At 35.1% G+C, this 18,536-nt stretch overlaps 1 protein-coding gene across 3 annotated transcripts; it reads right to left on the bottom strand.

Moving 5' to 3' along the window:
• Window positions 1–4,124: 4,124 nt before the first annotated feature.
• Window positions 4,125–18,407, bottom strand: copz2 (COPI coat complex subunit zeta 2). 3 transcript variants are annotated; one of them, XR_009270434.1, is made up of 10 exons: window positions 18,163–18,407; window positions 16,313–16,381; window positions 15,582–15,666; window positions 13,138–13,229; window positions 12,858–12,913; window positions 12,171–12,248; window positions 8,525–8,576; window positions 7,970–8,134; window positions 6,334–6,372; window positions 4,125–5,050 (listed from the first exon to the last, which is right to left on the bottom strand). XR_009270434.1 is itself a non-coding variant. In XM_058771661.1 (10 exons), exons 1-10 carry the CDS (start codon window positions 18,178–18,180, stop codon window positions 5,003–5,005), a joined length of 570 nt encoding a protein of 189 aa, XP_058627644.1. In that variant the 5' UTR covers window positions 18,181–18,401; the 3' UTR covers window positions 4,125–5,002. The 3 variants fall into 3 exon arrangements, 2 of the variants coding, with proteins under 2 accessions (XP_058627644.1, XP_058627645.1); XM_058771661.1 differs by lacking the exon at window positions 7,970–8,134 and adding an exon at window positions 6,107–6,139 and having other exon boundaries at window positions 18,163–18,401; XM_058771662.1 differs by lacking the exon at window positions 7,970–8,134 and having other exon boundaries at window positions 18,163–18,402.
• Between the last annotated feature and the right edge of the window lie 129 nt (window positions 18,408–18,536).

The raw sequence follows: 18,536 nt of genomic DNA, 5'->3' as shown, positions 1-18,536 counted from the left end.
GATTGCTAAGAACTTCATTTGGACAACTTAAAAGCGATTTTCTCAGTATTTTGATTTTTTTGCACCCTCAGATTCCAGATGTTCAAATAGTTGTATCTCGGCCAAATATCGTCCTATCCTAACAAACCATACATCAATGGAAAGCTTATTTATGACTGGTTTTGTGGTCCAGGGTCACACACACACACACACACGCATGTCTGGTTTGCTATCCTTGTGGGGACTCTCCATTGGCGTAATGCTTTTTCTACTGTACAGACTGTATTTTCTATTGCCCTACACCAACCCTACACCTAAACCTACCCCTTACAGGAAACATTCTGCATTTTTAGATTTTCAAAAAACTTCATTCTGTGTGATTTATTAACTTGTTTACTCGTGGAGACCTTAATTTAGGTCCCCACCGTGACACGAGTCCCCATGACTCTGTGTGTATTCAGGTTTAAGTCCCCACCTGAATAGAAAAACAGGTACACACACACACACACACACTATCATATATATACATATATATATATATATATATATACTGTATATATATATTAATACCTTTCACACTAATATAATATGCCAGTTTTGGTGATTGGTGATATCGGCCCCTGAAAATGTTTGAGGGTGAAATACCCTGTAATGAATATCTATTATTATTTGTAAAACATAATATAGTCATAATGTTATATACTTGTCTTATAGTTTACACATAAATATGAGTTTAAATATATTTTATTTTATTAGTTTAGAACCTAATGAAAATTAAAGATTTAATTATTTTAATAAAATGATTTTAATTAATTGTTTATTTAGATTTGACATCATGTGACACTGGGAATGTACATGGCGAGACAAATATACCCTTATACATGATTGATAAATAAATAAATAAATAAATAAAAACAAGAAATGTCTTTGGTATGGCTGTCACATTTGACTGACAGCTGTCAGTCTGATTCCTCCTTCTCCTATTGTATTAATGGATCTGTAAGCCCTTCAACATGCCAACTCTATGCTTGAATTATGAGTATGTGCTAGAGCTTACATGAAAGCATTTGTTTGACTGTATGAATGCCTATAGCTTTATGTCATTTATGCATAAGTTTGTCTTTCATCATGTCAATAAACTACTCAGCACAGGGGAAACAAGGTCAGTTTTCTCATGGCAAAAAATGAGAAATATGTAGACAAATCTTCTCAAGGTTGTCCTTGAGGAAATTAGTGTGCAGTTGTGACCTCGCGGAGGGCTGTATTTCGGGACGAGTCCACAGCGTTGCGTGTCTCTATCTCATGAAGAGGTCTGTGACAGATGAAGTTCTTTCATCCGGCGCTTCTTCACTTTGAAGCACTTTGTGAGAGCAGCTGCAAGCGATCTGAAATCTATTAACACCCGCTACTCTCTTAAAAGCACATTTCCTGAGGATGTGAAGATGCAGTGACATGTGTGTGTGTGTGTGTGTGTGTTCGCTTTATGACCCCTCTGTATAATTACATGCAGGAAACATGATGGATTCCTACAAGGGTTAAAAATACATCCATGATATGTTTGGGGAAAAGGATGCTGCAAAGAGATGCCGGTTTGCTGGTCCTAGCTGGTTTTAGATGGTCTCTGATCCTGGCCAAACTGGTCTAATTTCCCAGCCTGGCCTTGTTTAACCTCTAAACCCAGCCAACAGACTGGGTCGACCAAATTAGACCAGAAGCCATCTTATGCCTTAGGTTTAAAGGGATAGCTCACACAAAAATGAAAATTCTGTCATACTCACCCCTATGGCTACCAGCTGTTTATATCTTCTTTTGTGCTCGATATATTTAATTTACGTTGAGCACAAACGCCTTTTAGATGCTGAGAGTTCAAGTTGACAGTGTAGATTTCCATTTGTCCACTGGATGGCGATAATGACCAACCACTCCTGGCAACTTGAGGGATGAAAGGCATGAAAGTCAACATCTGTAAAATAGGCTACTTGTGCTTCTGAGAAAACACATTCGTTGACAGCATTAGCTATACTGTACAGTTTTTCCCCAGTTTCAAACATTTGTTCCCATCCATTTAACTTTTTAATAATTAATGTCAATTCTATTCGATTTCACAGGTTGCTTGATTTTATTTACCAATAATTCAGTTCAAACGAATTACTTTCACCACTGCAGTCACTACATCAGTGATTTCCATGAGTATTTTTAACACTGCAATATGTAGTCTGCACAACTAGGTATTTTTAAACTCAACTTCATCATTTCTTGTGGATGATTTGAAGGGAAATCCTGTAAACTGTTAAAACGATAGGCCTACCTGCATGTGAGTTTTTACAGCGTTTGTGGGAACTTCATGATATGGCAGAAATAACTCATAAATTATGATTATAAGGCACAAATTAATTAAATTTAAATTACTTAAAGGATACAACAACAACAACAATATTGATGGTGTTCTAATAGGAGTAGGCTAGCTATTTTTTTGGTGGGTCGGTTTCCCCTTCCTTCATTGTCGTTTCCTTCATTTTTTAACATTTCTTTTTATTTATTTATTTAACAAAATACAAAATTAATCTCTCTCTCTCTAACATATAAATAAAGAGATTAAATAAAGAGGTTAGAAAGGCTATTGTGGAGGTACATACACCCACGAGGAGTCCAAACAGAGGTCCAAACAAAACACAGAAGTAGGAGATCAAATGAAGAAAATTATTTTATCGCAGGGAGGAAATAAAGACAGTAAAAAGTCACGAGTGCTGGTTCTGGTCAGTCAGTGCTCCAACGCGTCCAGGTCACCTGCATTACGCGCCAAGTGCTTTCTCTTTGTCACTATTTCTTTCTATTTAAATCGCTGTAGCCTATGTGGTCATTTGAAATAAAATTTTAAATTCAAAAACGTTAATTGCTGACGTAAGTTTTTAGCTAAATTTAAATAGGTATTTACATATTTAAAAAATAAACCGAAATCTAAAAAAAAAAAAAAAAAAAAAAACCAGAGTCATTTTCAGTGCTTTATTTTTTTAGTGTAGCCTTTGACCGCGATGGGCCTATTAACATTTGAGAGAGTTAAAATGTTATGCTAATAAACAGATTTAGCCAATTAGATCAATTTTGAGTCTCAATTATTTGTCATGTTAAATGTTTTTTTTTGTTGTTGTTGTTAGTTTTTTTCTAACACTGGATGCGCATTAATGATTTTTTAATGATCACGATATGAAAAATACGAAATCGCCGTAACATAAGCTTTAAAGCTGCTTCCAGACTACAATAAATCCACTTTTATTATGATCTCTGGCATAACCTACATTTATTTTAGTACAAACCGTTCTGGTTATTTTTCATGTTTTTGGTGAAAAGAGTTTTGCTTTGTCAGTGATTATTATTAGGCTATTATTATTATTATTCGATGTGATCACCTAATACTGACAAGAATGTAATTTTAATTAAATATAATAATTTGATATAAGAACGGAATTTACTGCGGATCTTGCGCACATTTTCATATGTTTAGGCTGCGGCCTACTGTTTAAAACGTGTTAATTGTAGGCTATAGCGTCCTGTGCAAATTGTGCTTACTTTCTGATAGCCTTATTGTAGACTGTGATATGGTGGGTTATAGGCTATGCGTTATGTTACTTGTTATTTTGTTCAGCTCTAAAATGATCGTCTCAAAAATAAACAACTAAATTTAACCTCTAAACTTAACCAAAACTTTTGGATAACTGGTTATTAGCCTGTATGTTTATTGGGGCTAGTGGTAACAAGTCAGATTTGGCTCGCATCGGCTGTCTACATAGTGCATAAGCCGAAAAGAGGGAGTGAAATGTGATTGGGTGTTGAGGTTCACCCCCGCTTTCAAAAGTCAACACCCTTCTTTAATATCTGCGACCAGTCACGCTTCGACTAGTCCTCAGCAGCGGCCCTTTGGTTCAGTCGTGTAGGCGGAGCCTCGGATTCGCGATTTTCATTGGCCTACGGCATCCAATGGCAGTCCAAGACACACCCTCTTTTTTATTACGATTAAACATATTCGTATTTATGCAGAATATTCATTATGAAATGAATCTGATTGGTCTACATTCACTGTTCTCTCACCAATAGAGAACCAGCATCGTTGTCATATTGTCATTCAGACTGAAATAAACAACAAATACTAAAAAAAGACATATTTATTAGTTTTAAGTGACATTTTTGTGCATAATTATTTCCTGAACCAATGGTTTTAAAAATTAAACAACAGAATACACACAGTTTATTTTACTTGAAAATAAAATATATGGAAATGTTACTATTATTTTGTATAATACCCAAAACAAAAGACTTTTTATTTTTTTTTAAGTCTTTGAATTTTTTTCTCAACCTTTTAAATGCTACTTTTCATACTTCTAAACTACAGGACATGTAGTGTTTAGTTGTTGCTTGTCAGACACTTATTAATATTATAGTGGACTATATCATAATATTAGTGCCTCTAACTGACTCATATTAATTTCATAATATTGCCCTTTCCTCATTAAAAAAAACAAAAACAAAACACATATATAGCAAAATATTTAGTTATATATATGTATAGTGTAACAGAACTTTGTCAATTGCTTTTTGACAACAGGTTGTAAAGCAAAACAAAAATACCAAAACTGACAAGTTTAGACAATAAAGTTGACATGTGACCATTTAAAGTTATGCTAAAAGAAAACATAACTGTACCTCCTCTAAACAGAACAGAAATATAGCAATATTTTCAGGGGTTAGAAAGAATTGCAATTGCTTTAAAGCCGCTTTGGAAATAAGACAGGTATTTGTGTATTGGCTGATATTTGGTTCAGAGCCCAGTGAGCAAATATGCCTCTTTATATCATTTAAAAAATGCAAATGACCTCTTTGACAAAAAAATATAAATATATCAGCACTAAACATGAGATGCAACTCATGTACACTACTTCAATAATTAATTAAATTACAACTCATTAAAAATAAAAAATGAAATTCCCTTGAAATAATTTACAGATTCCTTCAGAGGTCATGGAAAATGTTATTTTAGAATTGACCACTTGATCTGCTCCTTTGCTGACTGTAACACCTGAAAAACAAAACAAGGTGGATTAGTCAGATCAACCCAAAAAACTGTAACACAATTACTCCACATATGCAATTCAATGTGAAATAATGGGAGTTGTTAATCAGTTAATATAATATGATTTTTTTGGATGCATTTCATATTTCTTGCATATATTGTGAGTATTAATAATAATTCCACACTGAATCTATATATATATATATATATATATATATATATATATATATATATATATATATATCAGATTTTATATTTTGTAGCTTAACAACATTATGGAATCAAATATGCAAGCAATTAAAATAATTTATTTTCATAATACCAGACTCATTGGCGCCATAAGGAGGTGTATGCAACAAAAATATGTTCTAAGAACGTTTTGCGACTGTTTTCATTAAGTTATGAAATCACTATTTTTGAATGTTTTTTCAGTGTCCAAAACACCCAGTTTTTTTTTTTTTAAATAAATAAAATATAATAGACAAGTAAATAAATCCTGCTTATGCGGACATTAAATTCGATCATTTTGCAAAAATTATGGGAATGCTACTTTTGAATGTTCTCTAAAACAAGACCATGGGGTCTAAATAATGTTTTGTGCTAACATTGAGAACATTATTATAGACCAGATAACATTGAACAAACATTCTTTTAAGGTTACTGGAAAAACATTTGTTCATATCTTTGTGAAATCTTGCCAGAACGTTCTGAGAATGTTTCCTGATAGCTGGGTGTATTATAATGCTAAAAACTCCCCATCCACACTAACAATTTCATATTATGGCCACAAGGGGGCATCTGAAGACCACAGCATTACAATCTGAATTTCTTAAAAATTGCTTCTATCCTCTTTTATAATTAAACTTCACTTTAGATTAGTTTCAGTCCGTTATCTATGATATTACACCTCTGTTGTAATACACCTGTGTTATAAAGTTTTAAAGATTTACCTAAAAGGCTGAATAGCTTTAAGAGCTTCAATGCACATGCCTGCTCACTTCAGCATGCATACATGTTTGGGTGTCCAATAGCACATATATGTGTGAGTATTCATGCACTTACATTAGAGGTGAGAGCCAGTTTTTCAGTGATGTGCTGTCAAGATTAGAGTTAGTGGTTAGAGTGAGACTAAAATCAGTGCAAACGTTGATGGTTAGACAGAAAGCGAAACATTTCAGACCTTTTAACAAGTTTTGAGCTTTACAAATGTTTCATGACAAAGATGTTAAAAGAAGGGAAAATGCATCAGTGTTTTTCATTTGTATGTGTGTTCTTTATGTGTTCAGTACCTGTGCCACACTCTGTTCTGATAATGGGTTGTCATCTGCCTGTAAAATAACCAAAATCAAGAACAATTACAATTAATGTAAGTAAAATAATAGCTAACCAACATAAACCACAACTAACCAAGCCAGACATATCATGCAGTTTGTTTGAAACTGTTACTGTATGCCAAAGTGAAGGTTAAAGGTCAACAACACACCGCAACTCAACTGCTTCTACTGTTAAACATCACTAATGGCCAAAAACAATGTCCCAAAGCTGTAGCAAGAATACACAGAGAACATTTGAAGTAATAATAGACCAAAGGATCTGCACATTTCGGCCTGATTTGAGATTAATGGAATTGGTTGATAATAATGCCAGCTTGCCCAGTTAGTGTTAGATCGCCTTAATAGGATCTTCGACAGACCTTGATAATGGATATTAAACATTTTCTGTTGTCAATTAAGCAAATGTTTTGTAAATATTATGTATGTATTCTTTTGATTAAGTCCATTATGTATACATTATAGACTTATTTTAGCCATCAGTTGCTGTATAGATATTATATAAAAGTCTATATTGGTCGATCTCTACACCAGAACAAGTAAATCATTAAAACATCTAGAAGGTCACAGAATAAAATTATGTCCCAGCTGCTAAAATGTATTCATATACTACTAAATAATACAAAATAATATACAATTTTTTGATAAATTAAAAATCACTTTTAAGATTAAAAATCCATATTGGTCATCCACTATAAAGGAGCAGAACCATCACTAAAATTGAGTCAAAACAAACAAACAAATAAATAAAATGTACAGTCTATTCTCTGATAATGCACGAAAATGTTATTAGTAATAACAATTCTTTGAATAGATTTGCATTTTTGTTGTAATTTTTAAATGTTATTTAAAATTGATCATTTATTTTATGGGTGGACCTTAGCGGGACATCCCAGCAATGTATGCGTGTACTGTATTCACATATAATATATGGCAATTTTACTACTAATAAAAAATAATAATACACAATCTATTAAAAATTTAAAAAAACAAAAAAGTTGTAAAAATGCATTAATCTATTGGACGACCACTGTACTGGAGCAGGACCAGTCTGAAAATCATCTAAAAGATGACAAAATAAAATGTGCCCCAGCTGCTACAAAGTATTAATGGATAACACATTGCCATTTTTTCAAGTTAATAAAAAATAATACAAAAAAGTTATTTTTTTTAATTTTCTAATACATCAAAAATAATAATAATAAAAAAGATAAGATACATTTGCCTGTGATTAGATTTTTAGATCGAATTTAAAACTTAATTTAACTGTATTATCTATTTTGTAATGTATTTAAATCTTATTTGAATTTAAACACTTATTTTATTGGTGGATCTCAGTAGGACAACCCCCCCCCACACAAATGAGTAAAAAATAAAACACGTAACAGCATAAATCGCTGAAATCCTGCCCGGTTATTGATTGAGTGAGTTTATGTGAGCGTAACTCAAAGATGTGACTCAGTGTCTCCCACTCCGCAGCGAAAGGTTTATGGTCAGATGTCAGCGAGACGTTTTCTTAATATTGATCGCCCGCCTGGGTTACAGCTGTTCCTCTTGTGAGCTTCACACACGCTTGTGCATGCCATGCAGTTACCTGCCCACTCTCTCACCCTCGCCCTCTCTCCCGTCTCTATCCCGCTCTAAATCAGATGGAGGGAGGGAAGGAGAGCTACAGTAGCTGCCGTCTCTCTCCTTGGCCCTCCACGTTACCAGTGATGTAATCAAAAAGGACGAAGCCATATGCTTGCTCCGACAAACACTGACAGGGCAAGAGAGGGGACATTTAGTCTCTGTGTGTGTATGTATGTGAAAGGGACACATTAGTTATAGAATAACGGAATGGAATTTTCTGTTTATTTCTCTTTTCCACATTCAAAATATAAAACCACAAACTGGACAAAAAAAAGGGCAGCTTCCTGTCAAGCTGAAATGATGTGCAGAGGTAATTATAAAGACAGGAAACAGTGATTCTGGGTAAAAAAAGAGCAAGCTAGAAACTAGAAACTGCTGACTTGCAGTACTGCTGTCTCATCTGAAAACTGTCTGGGGTTTAATAACAAGCTGTCAGAGCAGAAGCCCTAAATACAGGAAACAAATACCTTCAGTTCACTATACACAATTATATTTGCTCTTCTATACAGTCTCTTACCCTGTAGTTGACCTTTTCAATGACCTGCTGGGGGTCACTCTCCAGGATCACCCTGCAAACATGTAAACGAGCAACATATGAATGTAGAAAATCGTGAATTTTATAACACAAAATTGTCAACAGTGAATTTTTTTTTCATAAAAACAACCCTCGTGATAATGATAACTCAGTCAGTCTAGAGTAACATTTCAACAAAAATATTAAAGGGTTCCCTTACCAAAAAGAAGAATTCCTCAAGTTTATTTTATTAAGTATACTTGTAAAGTTCAAGTATATTTTTAAGTATACTTTGTGTAATAAGTATACAAATATACTAGTAGTATACTTGTAAGTGTACTATTTCAATACTCCTTGGGACTAAATTGGCCCAGTTTTTAGTATATAAAAGTATACTTTTAAGTATAACAGTAATAAACTTTGAGTACACAACTAGTTTGCATCAATGTTTTTAACTTGTACTGCAACTATATTAAAAGTGAACTTATAGGTATACTGATAGTTTACTAATTAAATACTGTACTAGCATTTTAGTACACTTTGAAGTATAGTCTCAGTAAACTACTAGTTTAGTAGTTTTATATTGCAAGTATACTCGTAAATTCTTTAAGTGAGCTTTACATCATACTTTAAGTATACTACTATGTCCCTATTTAGGTATTAATTTGTATATATTTTGTTATATGAATATCTGAACATACAAAACATCAAAAGAAAGTATCTGTATAAGACAGTATATGCTTGTAAACAAAAACATTTTATTCTAGCTTCATGCATTCTTTTTTTAAACACTTGAATGTGGGTAAGTTACATAAATAAATAAATAAATAAATAAACAAACAACATTTTAAACAAAAAGCTGAAAAAAAGACTGAATTGGATTCAGAACAATAATCAAATTGTAGATGGAGTCGATCAACACCCCAAAGCTTGACAGTCATTATTACCTCTTCATTGGTCGACATTTTATTCCATTATGTTACACATGTTTTGATGCTGTTTTATGTCTGATGATCGTGTTAGATTACATGTGGAAGCATCTGTTGTTTCGGTTTCTTCTTCACTTGTGTTATTTTTTATTCTGTAAAGAAGATGTGTACTAGCGCCCCCTACCATATAACAATGAAAACACGGATTCTAGAAGCACAAGTATAACTCAAATATATTTAGACTTTTTCTAAGTATGTCAAGTATATTGTAATGTCATTTTAAGTATATTTCTGAGAAGTACATGAAGCCCATTTCTAAGTAGTACATAAAAAGTAGACTGAAAGTTTACTTTCCTATGTTTTAGTTTAAAAGAAGTATACTAATAGCATAAACTTCTTTTTGGTAGGGGTTATTAGTTCACGCAAAAATGAAAATTCTGTCATTATTCACCCTCATGTCGTTCCAAACCCGCAAGACCTTCGTTCATCTTCTGAATACAAATTAAGATATTTTTTATGAAATCCGAAAGCTTTCTGACCCTGCATAGACAGCAACGCAACTGACACGTTTAAGGCCCAGAAAGGTAGTAAGACTGTCGTGGTACTGTCGTGAACATGCATGAAAGACTGACACGAAAGAGAAGAAATTGTTGAATAAAGTAGTTTTGTTTTCTTTGTGCAAAAAAAGTATTCTCGTAGCTTCATAACATTTGAACCACTGATGTTACATGGACTATTTTAACTATGTCCTTCCTTACTATACTGGGCCTTGAACATGTAGGACCCTTGCTGTCTATGGGAGGGTCAGAAAGCTCTCGGATTTTATCAAAAATCTTAATTTGTGTTCCGAAGATGAACGAAGGTCTTACGGGTTTGGAACGACATGAGGGTGAGTAATTAATGACAGAAGTTTCCTTTTTGGGTGTACTAACCCTTTAAGCAGTACAACTGTTTTCCACATTAATAGTAATAAGAAATGTTTCCTGAGCATCAAATCAGTATATTAGAATGATTTCTGAAGGATCATGTGACACTGAAGACTGGAGTAAATTTAAATTCAACTTGACTAAAGGGCTTTTTACACTGAACGCGAAAATTCAGCGCGAATGTTCGGTGCGATGGCGCTTTCGAATCGAAACAACAAATCCCTATGGAGCGATTCACACCAGGCGCGATCATTCGTGGCACAAAAAAGCAAGGATTTTTTTTTTTCGTCCTGTGTGTCGATTTTTTTCCCCCCGTCGCTCCGCGAAGAAACGGGTCGTCCAATCAGATTTGAGCTAAGATCACGTGCCTGGAGCAGCTGCTGTTGCACAAAAAGGCAGGAGTGGTGGTGCTGTTTCGAAAACTAGTGTAAACAAACACAGAAGAAGAGTATTCCGAGAGAGGAGAGAGTGGATGCCGAGTTCTTATCTTTGGTTTCTGAGAACTTATTTATTCTCACATGTTCTTAATATAATTTCTATTAATTCCCCACTGAATTATGTGATAGACTGTCCGTTTTCTCCCACGTGCGCAAATGTTATGAGTCAGAGCGTGTTTACTCTCTAACGTTAGATCTTCCATATTAAAAAAAAAAAAAAAAAAAAAAAAATCGAATGAAACATTTTTCTACACATGAAATATGAAAGCAAATAGACATGATTATGAAAATATATTTTCTGTATGTGTTTTGTATGCAGCTCATGGTATTTTTATAACAATAAAGGACGTTTATGACTATAAGCAGTGTGGCGTTATAATGCTGTATATTGAGCAGTAGATGATGTTAAATCCATAAATGAGATACATATGAGGAAAAATGCACTGCTGGTCAGCGCCACCTAGCGTGCAGGAGTGAATTAGCAGAAAGCGAACAATCGTTTCGTGCTTGGTTGCGAAAGCACTGTTTGTTGGCGATTCGCCTCGCTTTTTCGCATTGCGCTCAGTGTGGAAAGGCCTTAATGTCCGTGTAAAGTCAATTCTGAGAATTGTTTCTAAACACATTATAAATGTTAGAAAAGCATTGCGGAAACATGTTACAAAGACTGTGAACTATTTTCCACCATAATTTGCAAATAAATTCTTTAAAAATCCTACAATGTGATTTTCTGGATTTTTTCTCATTTTGTCTCTCATAGTTGAGGTATACCTATGATGAAAATTACAGGCCTCTCTCATCTTTTTAAGTGGGAGAACTTGCACAATTGGTGGCTGACTAAATACTTTTTTGCCCCACTGTATGTAGTACTTAACTGTGGAGTTAAACAGGTTTTCACCATTTTCGTGTTCAGGAATTTTTGGGCGGGGCTAAAATCATGACTCGATGACGAAATGGAGTAACTGAGCATGGCCCCTCCCCTAACACTATAAGACGTGTGTTTGACTTGAAACAGCACTGTGCAGATCGATCGGTGTGTGACATCAAAGTACAGAGCTATAGAGAGCAGATGGCTCCTCATGCTTTCGAATCACTCTCGTGTCATACACTGATCGTTCTGTGTGTGCCACCAGCGGACACGCCCCCAGCGTTTGAGAGCAGAGAATACTGCTTATTTTTTTAAAGATTTAGATAACTTATTTTATTCACTTGGCATTTTTTTTTAGCATTTAAATGTGGCTGGGTGGTTAATAACACATTTTTCTGTGGTGTGATAAACTCAGAACATACATTTAATATTGATTTTACACAGACTTTAACTGACTGTGAAGGTTCTAAAAGAGAACACTGTGTTACTTACCCTCCATCGATGATTTCATCGACCACTAGGAACACTCCATCCATATTATCCAGCAGAGTCCTTTTCTCCACATTCTTCCTGTTGGAGAAGAACCAGACATCTGAGCACACAAGTGTTTTTCTGTAACATCCTGTGCTGCACTTCACCAGTTTCTGTGGTTACCACAAGAGGTTTGATGCCAAGAATTCTGGGAATTCTGACATGAATTAGCCTATAGGCAGCTAGAACTGCACAGAGTGTCAGAATGGAACTGTTTTTAAAAATTATAACATACAGTGTTGTCCGAATATCACATGGCCTCAGATTTCATATAATATAAAAAATTTAAAAAAAAAAACTTTTGTTTTACAAATGATTTCTTCCTGTGATGCAAAGCTGAATTCTCAGCATCATTACTCCAGTCTTCAGTGATCCTTCAGAAATCATGGTTTTCCGCTCAATAAACCTTTCTTCTTATTATAAATGATGTGCAGCTTAATATTTTTGTGGAATCAATGATATATTTTACTCAGAATTCTTTGATGAAGAAAGACTGCATTTAAAAAGGAACTGAAAAGAACAGAAATATGTAATTGTCTTTACTGTCACTTATGATCAATTTAATGCATCCTTGCAGAATAAATGTACTGAACCCAAAACCCACTGAACCCAAACATTTGAACGGAGCTTTATAGAGCAAGAACTCACCTCAACATCTGACTGAGAGACTCAAACAAGCAGTTCAACACTGCCATCAGCATGAGCTGAGATCAGACAAATACAGGAAAAGAGAGAGAAAGATAAAAAAGGAAACGGAATGAAACAGCTGACTTTTTGTTATATGCCCATCCTCTTTGACAAACAATATGGCAGATATCAAACAGTGTCCAGAACTGACCAGCTCTCCATAACCGTTTGGAGAACAAGTTTGGAGAATGGACAGCACTTCAGCCAATCACAGGCCAGCTCATCTGCATACAGGTCTTACCTCATTCTCCTGAGCACTGCCAACTACATAGAAGAACAAGTCTATGCTGCTCTTGTAGACTATCGTCATTCCCTCTAAGAAGGCAATTTCATCTGCGCAAACAGAAAAGAAACACATAAAAATATGTATATTCAGTTAAACGTTAGAGAGAACAAACAAACATTTACTAATCTATACAAACTTTTTTACACTTTTGGGTACAAACAAAATTAAATATTTTTGACAAAAAAAACTCAATATTTTAAGGGATATTTTGATAATGATAATTAAACAATATTTTGCTGAGTGTGTTTTTGTGCTGGTTTAGGCCTGTCATGCATAAATAAATATGATACTAAAACCACCACTAGGTGGTGGCAAGTCCCCGTCCTAATGAGTGATTCATTGAATCATTCATTGAAACCATTCCTTGAAAATGCCTGATTCCTTTAGAAACGAAGCATGTGACTGTCTTTATGAATGGATCATTGAATCATTGACTCAAATGATTAGTTCAAAAACAGATTCGTTCAGGAAAGAAACACCACAGTGTTTCTCTAATGCCGAGTTCACACTGCATGATTTTCAAAGTCTTCGGTACACCGTTGTTTTTGCACACTGCACGACTATCTGGGTTCACATAGTGTTCACATTGCACGATGGATCGGCGACAGGAGGCTACACACTGCATGACTTTACAACAGAAAGAATCGCAGACAACTCTGTCTGGTCTGCAAACTACCTTTCACAACCAAATACATGCGAAAAGTGATAAGGAAATAAGATTACGCTGATATTGTGGTCTCCTCCCCGGTCAAACAGTACAAAGATGACTTCCTTGTTAACAACATACTTCTGGGAAAATTTTATATAGGCCTACACAAATCTAAGTACTTTTACAAAGAACATTTCTTCATCCACCTGTTCTGTATATTCTAATGCAAAAATGTACTGATATTGCCAGGTTGCCTGTACATGGCCAATTAAAAAAAAAAAAAGAAGTCCTCCCCCGAAATTCCCGCTGCCCTGTATCTTGCTTTCTCATTGGCTGCAGGTCATCGCCGATGTATTTTTCCATCAGAACTCATTTCACACATCGGTGATTCTCTCAGATCGTGTTTTTGATAATTCACACTGCATGAACGAGCACCGATTTGCCTCCGATTTCGGGGGATTTGTCAGCAATTTCGCAAAACCTGTCAGGGAGTAAAAATCGGGGCTAAAATTGTGCAGTGTGAACTCAGCATTAGACGCACAAGTGTTCTGCTCAAGCTTCCCTCTTTTAAAAAAAAATTCTTTCATTGTCAAAATATAAAAAGTAAGGCAATATTCTGTCTAAAATGTAACTCACTCAATAACTTCTTGTTTGTTGAACTGTTGTATAAAATAAATTCCACATTTGCAATCACGCACACATGCTGATATTCGGGAAAATTATATTCTTGGTTGTGTGATATTACTTAAATATATCTAATAAAAAGACATTTTTTTTGACAAAGTGAGCGACAATCTACACATTGCATACCGTTAAAACACCAATTATGATATTGTCGTATCATTATGTAACTACATATGGCACATTCCTACTTTTAGGCAAGTCTTCGTCAAGCCAACATCAAAGTTATTTTCATCAATGATCAACATAATAGACAGAGTGAGACCACAGAAACTACGATTGAAAGCAATATACAGCACACTAAAAATATCACATTCGATTTTAATGCTAATTGAAGATCAGTTTCATTTTTTCTAATATGTACTATGAAAACTGATCCCAGATCAGTGTTTTACTTTGAGACGCTGTGTTGAAAAGACCGGGTGTCTGATTACTGAAGGTTTCATGTGAAACGAAACAATTGCAGGTCAGAAGCTATTTCTGGCCCTTTTCATCTAGATAAATCTCAGTATGTTTGTCTGGATTTCTGATTGAAGAATAACAGCAAACTCCAAGAAATTTAAACATTTCACACACAGTTTCACATTTCTCCAGGTTCACCTTTAAGAGACAAATACAGGTGTGTATTTTGACCGGGTTAAAACAGTTAACACCTAAACAGGTGAAAGGATCAGGGTGGCTTTGTTGTCCCGGTGTCACACTCCTTCACCCCACAGGGCAAGTGACAGAAACATTTATGAACTCTAGAACAGGTTCTCCACCCAGTTTTCCAGTAATTTGACCTGCAAACCCCAGAGGAAGCTTGCAAATGCAAGTTCCAATGACCAAGGACCACTGTAATCTAGCAACTTGATCTGGCACTGATCTGGGACGCTTATTATTTTGTGGTCCTAGTCGGCACAATCAAATCTCTAAACTTCCTTGAATTTACTATGAAACGTTGATCCGAAGAGCTTGAGTTGGAACATAAAGCAGCCGATCAGGTCTACTCACTACAAGCAATACATTTGGCAGCATATTGACTAGTGCAAAGCAACATACAATAAGAGCTATTAAATAATGAACTTACTGTCAGCTTTATGTGTTTTGTTGAAGACATTCTTTTCAAAATTCTTCTGCTCTTTAATTGAGGGATAGAGTTCTGGATCATAGTACTGAAATAGCAAAGGAATCATTTGTTATGATTATGTATGTATAATGCGTAACTCATATTTCTACTCTGTCATGTCTGCACATGTTTGTTTTTTTTGTTGTCATAAAACGATTACGTAAAAGAGGAGATCCTCCAGAGTTGAGTTGCAAAGTTCTTTTCCAACACTAACAAACATGCTTATAATTTTCTTATACTTTTGGAAATAAATGTATTTTTTGAAAATTGTCTGGGAAGGTGTGTTTAATTAGTGCTGAAGCTAAACCCTGCCAGAATTCAGATTTCTATAGGAGCATGATTTTGCACCTCAAACGATATAAAGTGTTGATTATAAAGCATTAAAGTTAATTTGTTTCTGTTACTCTAAAAAGAAAAAAGTCATAGAATTTCAATGAATAAAGTTTTAAATAAAATAAATACCATTTTTTTTAAATGTTATTCTTTGAGATGAATTCCTTCATTTCTCTTTCTAGATATGTAATTAGATTCTATCTCTGTTCTCTTCCTTATACATTTTTGAATGGCTAATGTGCCAACAGTTTAACAATTGCATTATTTTTGAAAATAACCCAAATGTCTAAAGTACAAGAATGTTTTCATCTTCAATGACAAGAAAGACTATTTAAGAAGGGTACATGGGGTCTATGCACCTTTGAAAGCAGTCTGTTTCCATCGTTGTCTAAGATGAAGACAGCCTTCACAGTGTATAGCGAGGGTTCCTGGTTGAAAATAAATCGACGTTATTTTCAAAACATTCAACATTACTTTTTCCCCCTATCTCAGATGTCATAAATACCCTTGAAATAATACAGTTACATGCCTACATACAGGAAAATACTATAAAAAGAGAAAGTCTAGTCAGAAGAGGCTGTTTGTTGGCTCTCACTCGACTGCGTCCGTCCGGGCCAAAGTTCTGTCATGCACTGACTACCACTGATTCAAAGTCTGAGTGTATCACAGAACTTGAGCCAGGCGAACAGGAGGAGAAAACTATCATCTGATCATCTTTTCAGATCATCTGGTTTGAATACAAGAGAATCCTGTCTCGATGTGGACCTTCAGGGCTCAACAATGAAACTCTGTTATCCATTTCACGGTAACATCTTACACTGCAAATCCATCTATTAAAAGCGTTACCAATGACCCTTTCACTAATATAAACCGTTATATATATAAAACAATAAAATATGCAGCATATCGCCATCCATTACATCCAATGTTACTTCCATGAAAGGGTTCCTTAACGTGTAAACAGTGCAAAGCCTTGTATTTTTACAACGATAGTAATGAATGAATTTTCTGTAAAACTGTCAACGCTGTTACCATCACCTTTTTAAATAGAAATTTAAAAAATATATTCTAATATAGGCTATTCAGTATTCTGTTCGAGATGACACAATACATTGTATTAAAATTTTAAAAGCATAATGTAATAGGCTACATATATAGGCTATATATATATAGGATACATACATACATATATATATTTTTAGTGCTGTCAAACGATTAATCGCGATTAATCGCATACAAAATAGTTTTTGTTTGCATAATATATGTGTGTGTTCTGTGTATATTTATTATGTATATATAAATACACATACAGAAAATTTATTTACATGTACATTATATTCATATATATATATATATATCTCATTCTTCGTCTTATATAGTGTTTAAAATCTTAAAGAAATTAACTTCTCACTTGTCTACCTATACAAAAGCACTTCTTTCGTAGTCTAACGCCGCCAAACAGAGGTGCTGCCATTTTTCTACAGCTACAGTATTAATCATTTGCAGTTAGTACTGATGTTGTCCATATAGGCCAGCTCATGAGAGTATTAAAAAGTCCATGACAAGCAATATCCCTGATCTCCTCCAAGAGTCCACCTGTGGAATCAATCACGCGCTGCGCTGCGCTCCGCTCCGCTCCGGCAGAGACGCGTCGAGGACGTGGCATCCACGTCCCACTTTGAAAACACCACATCTCCCGCGAGCAGACGGAAAAAAAAAAAAAAAAACTTTCAGAACAAACTGAACACAAGTGGAAAATGAATAGCTATAAACAAACCCGCAGTGCATGAGAAGCGAGAACACATTACAATGGCACTACAATGTATGATCCGTTCATAATCGGAAAAATAATGTTATGGCTTGCTCCCATAAATTTTCGTTCGCTCGCAAAGAGAGACCGGATCGGTTTCTGGCAACAACAAATTCGTTTTGGCGAGAAAAAAAGCATGCACGAGCGTTTATAATACCAGACACGACATATTTCCAGTAGTTCACAACTGTAGAGTTTTTTTTTTTAAATATAGTTTCAACTTAGCACTAAGGCTTAGAATAATATAAAGAGTAAACAGCTGCTGTCGAAAACACATTTTTCTATTGAGTCAAAGATAAAAACTGCGTGCAAGCTACCAAAGCCAGTCGATCTACTATTTCAAAGCTTACAATGAGTAAAGGAATTAAAAACAGCGATTAAATGGCACGCATATCCTACCAGAGCCGCGGAGTCCATGGTGGTAGCAGTGTTGACGTGGACAGCTTTGAGCTGTCATTACAGAAGCGCTCCTAAAACCCTCTGACTCACAGGGGGCGTGCCTGCAACTACAGCCCTCCAGCCGCCATGCTGGCTCAAACCCACCATAGCGTTCTGCTTCAGCAGCGCTGCAGTCCAGGAGCCACAATGGCGGCTTCTATTGCACGCTCGCTTACGCTCTGCTGCTCACTTTAAGAAGTCTTGAGAATGAAATTCTGGGCGTTATATTATTTGCTCTAATGAGTAACTCGTTCACAAGTAAGTTTCATTACGCGTGGCTGCCACCAACCTCAAGTCTTGAACCAACAGGATATACAATGAATAGATAATGAACG

The sequence above is a fragment of the Onychostoma macrolepis genome, chromosome 03, assembly GCF_012432095.1.
Source record: "Onychostoma macrolepis isolate SWU-2019 chromosome 03, ASM1243209v1, whole genome shotgun sequence".
Lineage (NCBI taxonomy): Eukaryota > Metazoa > Chordata > Actinopteri > Cypriniformes > Cyprinidae > Onychostoma > Onychostoma macrolepis.
The sequence above is the reverse complement of the archived record's forward strand: the minus strand, read 5'-3'. Positions and strand labels throughout refer to the sequence as shown.

What these genes read in the sequence shown, in the direction of transcription:
- copz2 (XM_058771661.1), bottom strand. An exon ending in GAAACAGACTGCTTTCAAAG is followed by an intron (nt 15,667 to 16,312) that starts GTGCATAGACCC and finishes TTGCTATTTCAG; the next exon opens with TACTATGATCCAGAACTCTA. An exon ending in CAGAACAGAGTGTGGCACAG is followed by an intron (nt 6,140 to 6,333) that starts GTACTGAACACA and finishes TAATCTTGACAG; the next exon opens with CACATCACTGAAAAACTGGC.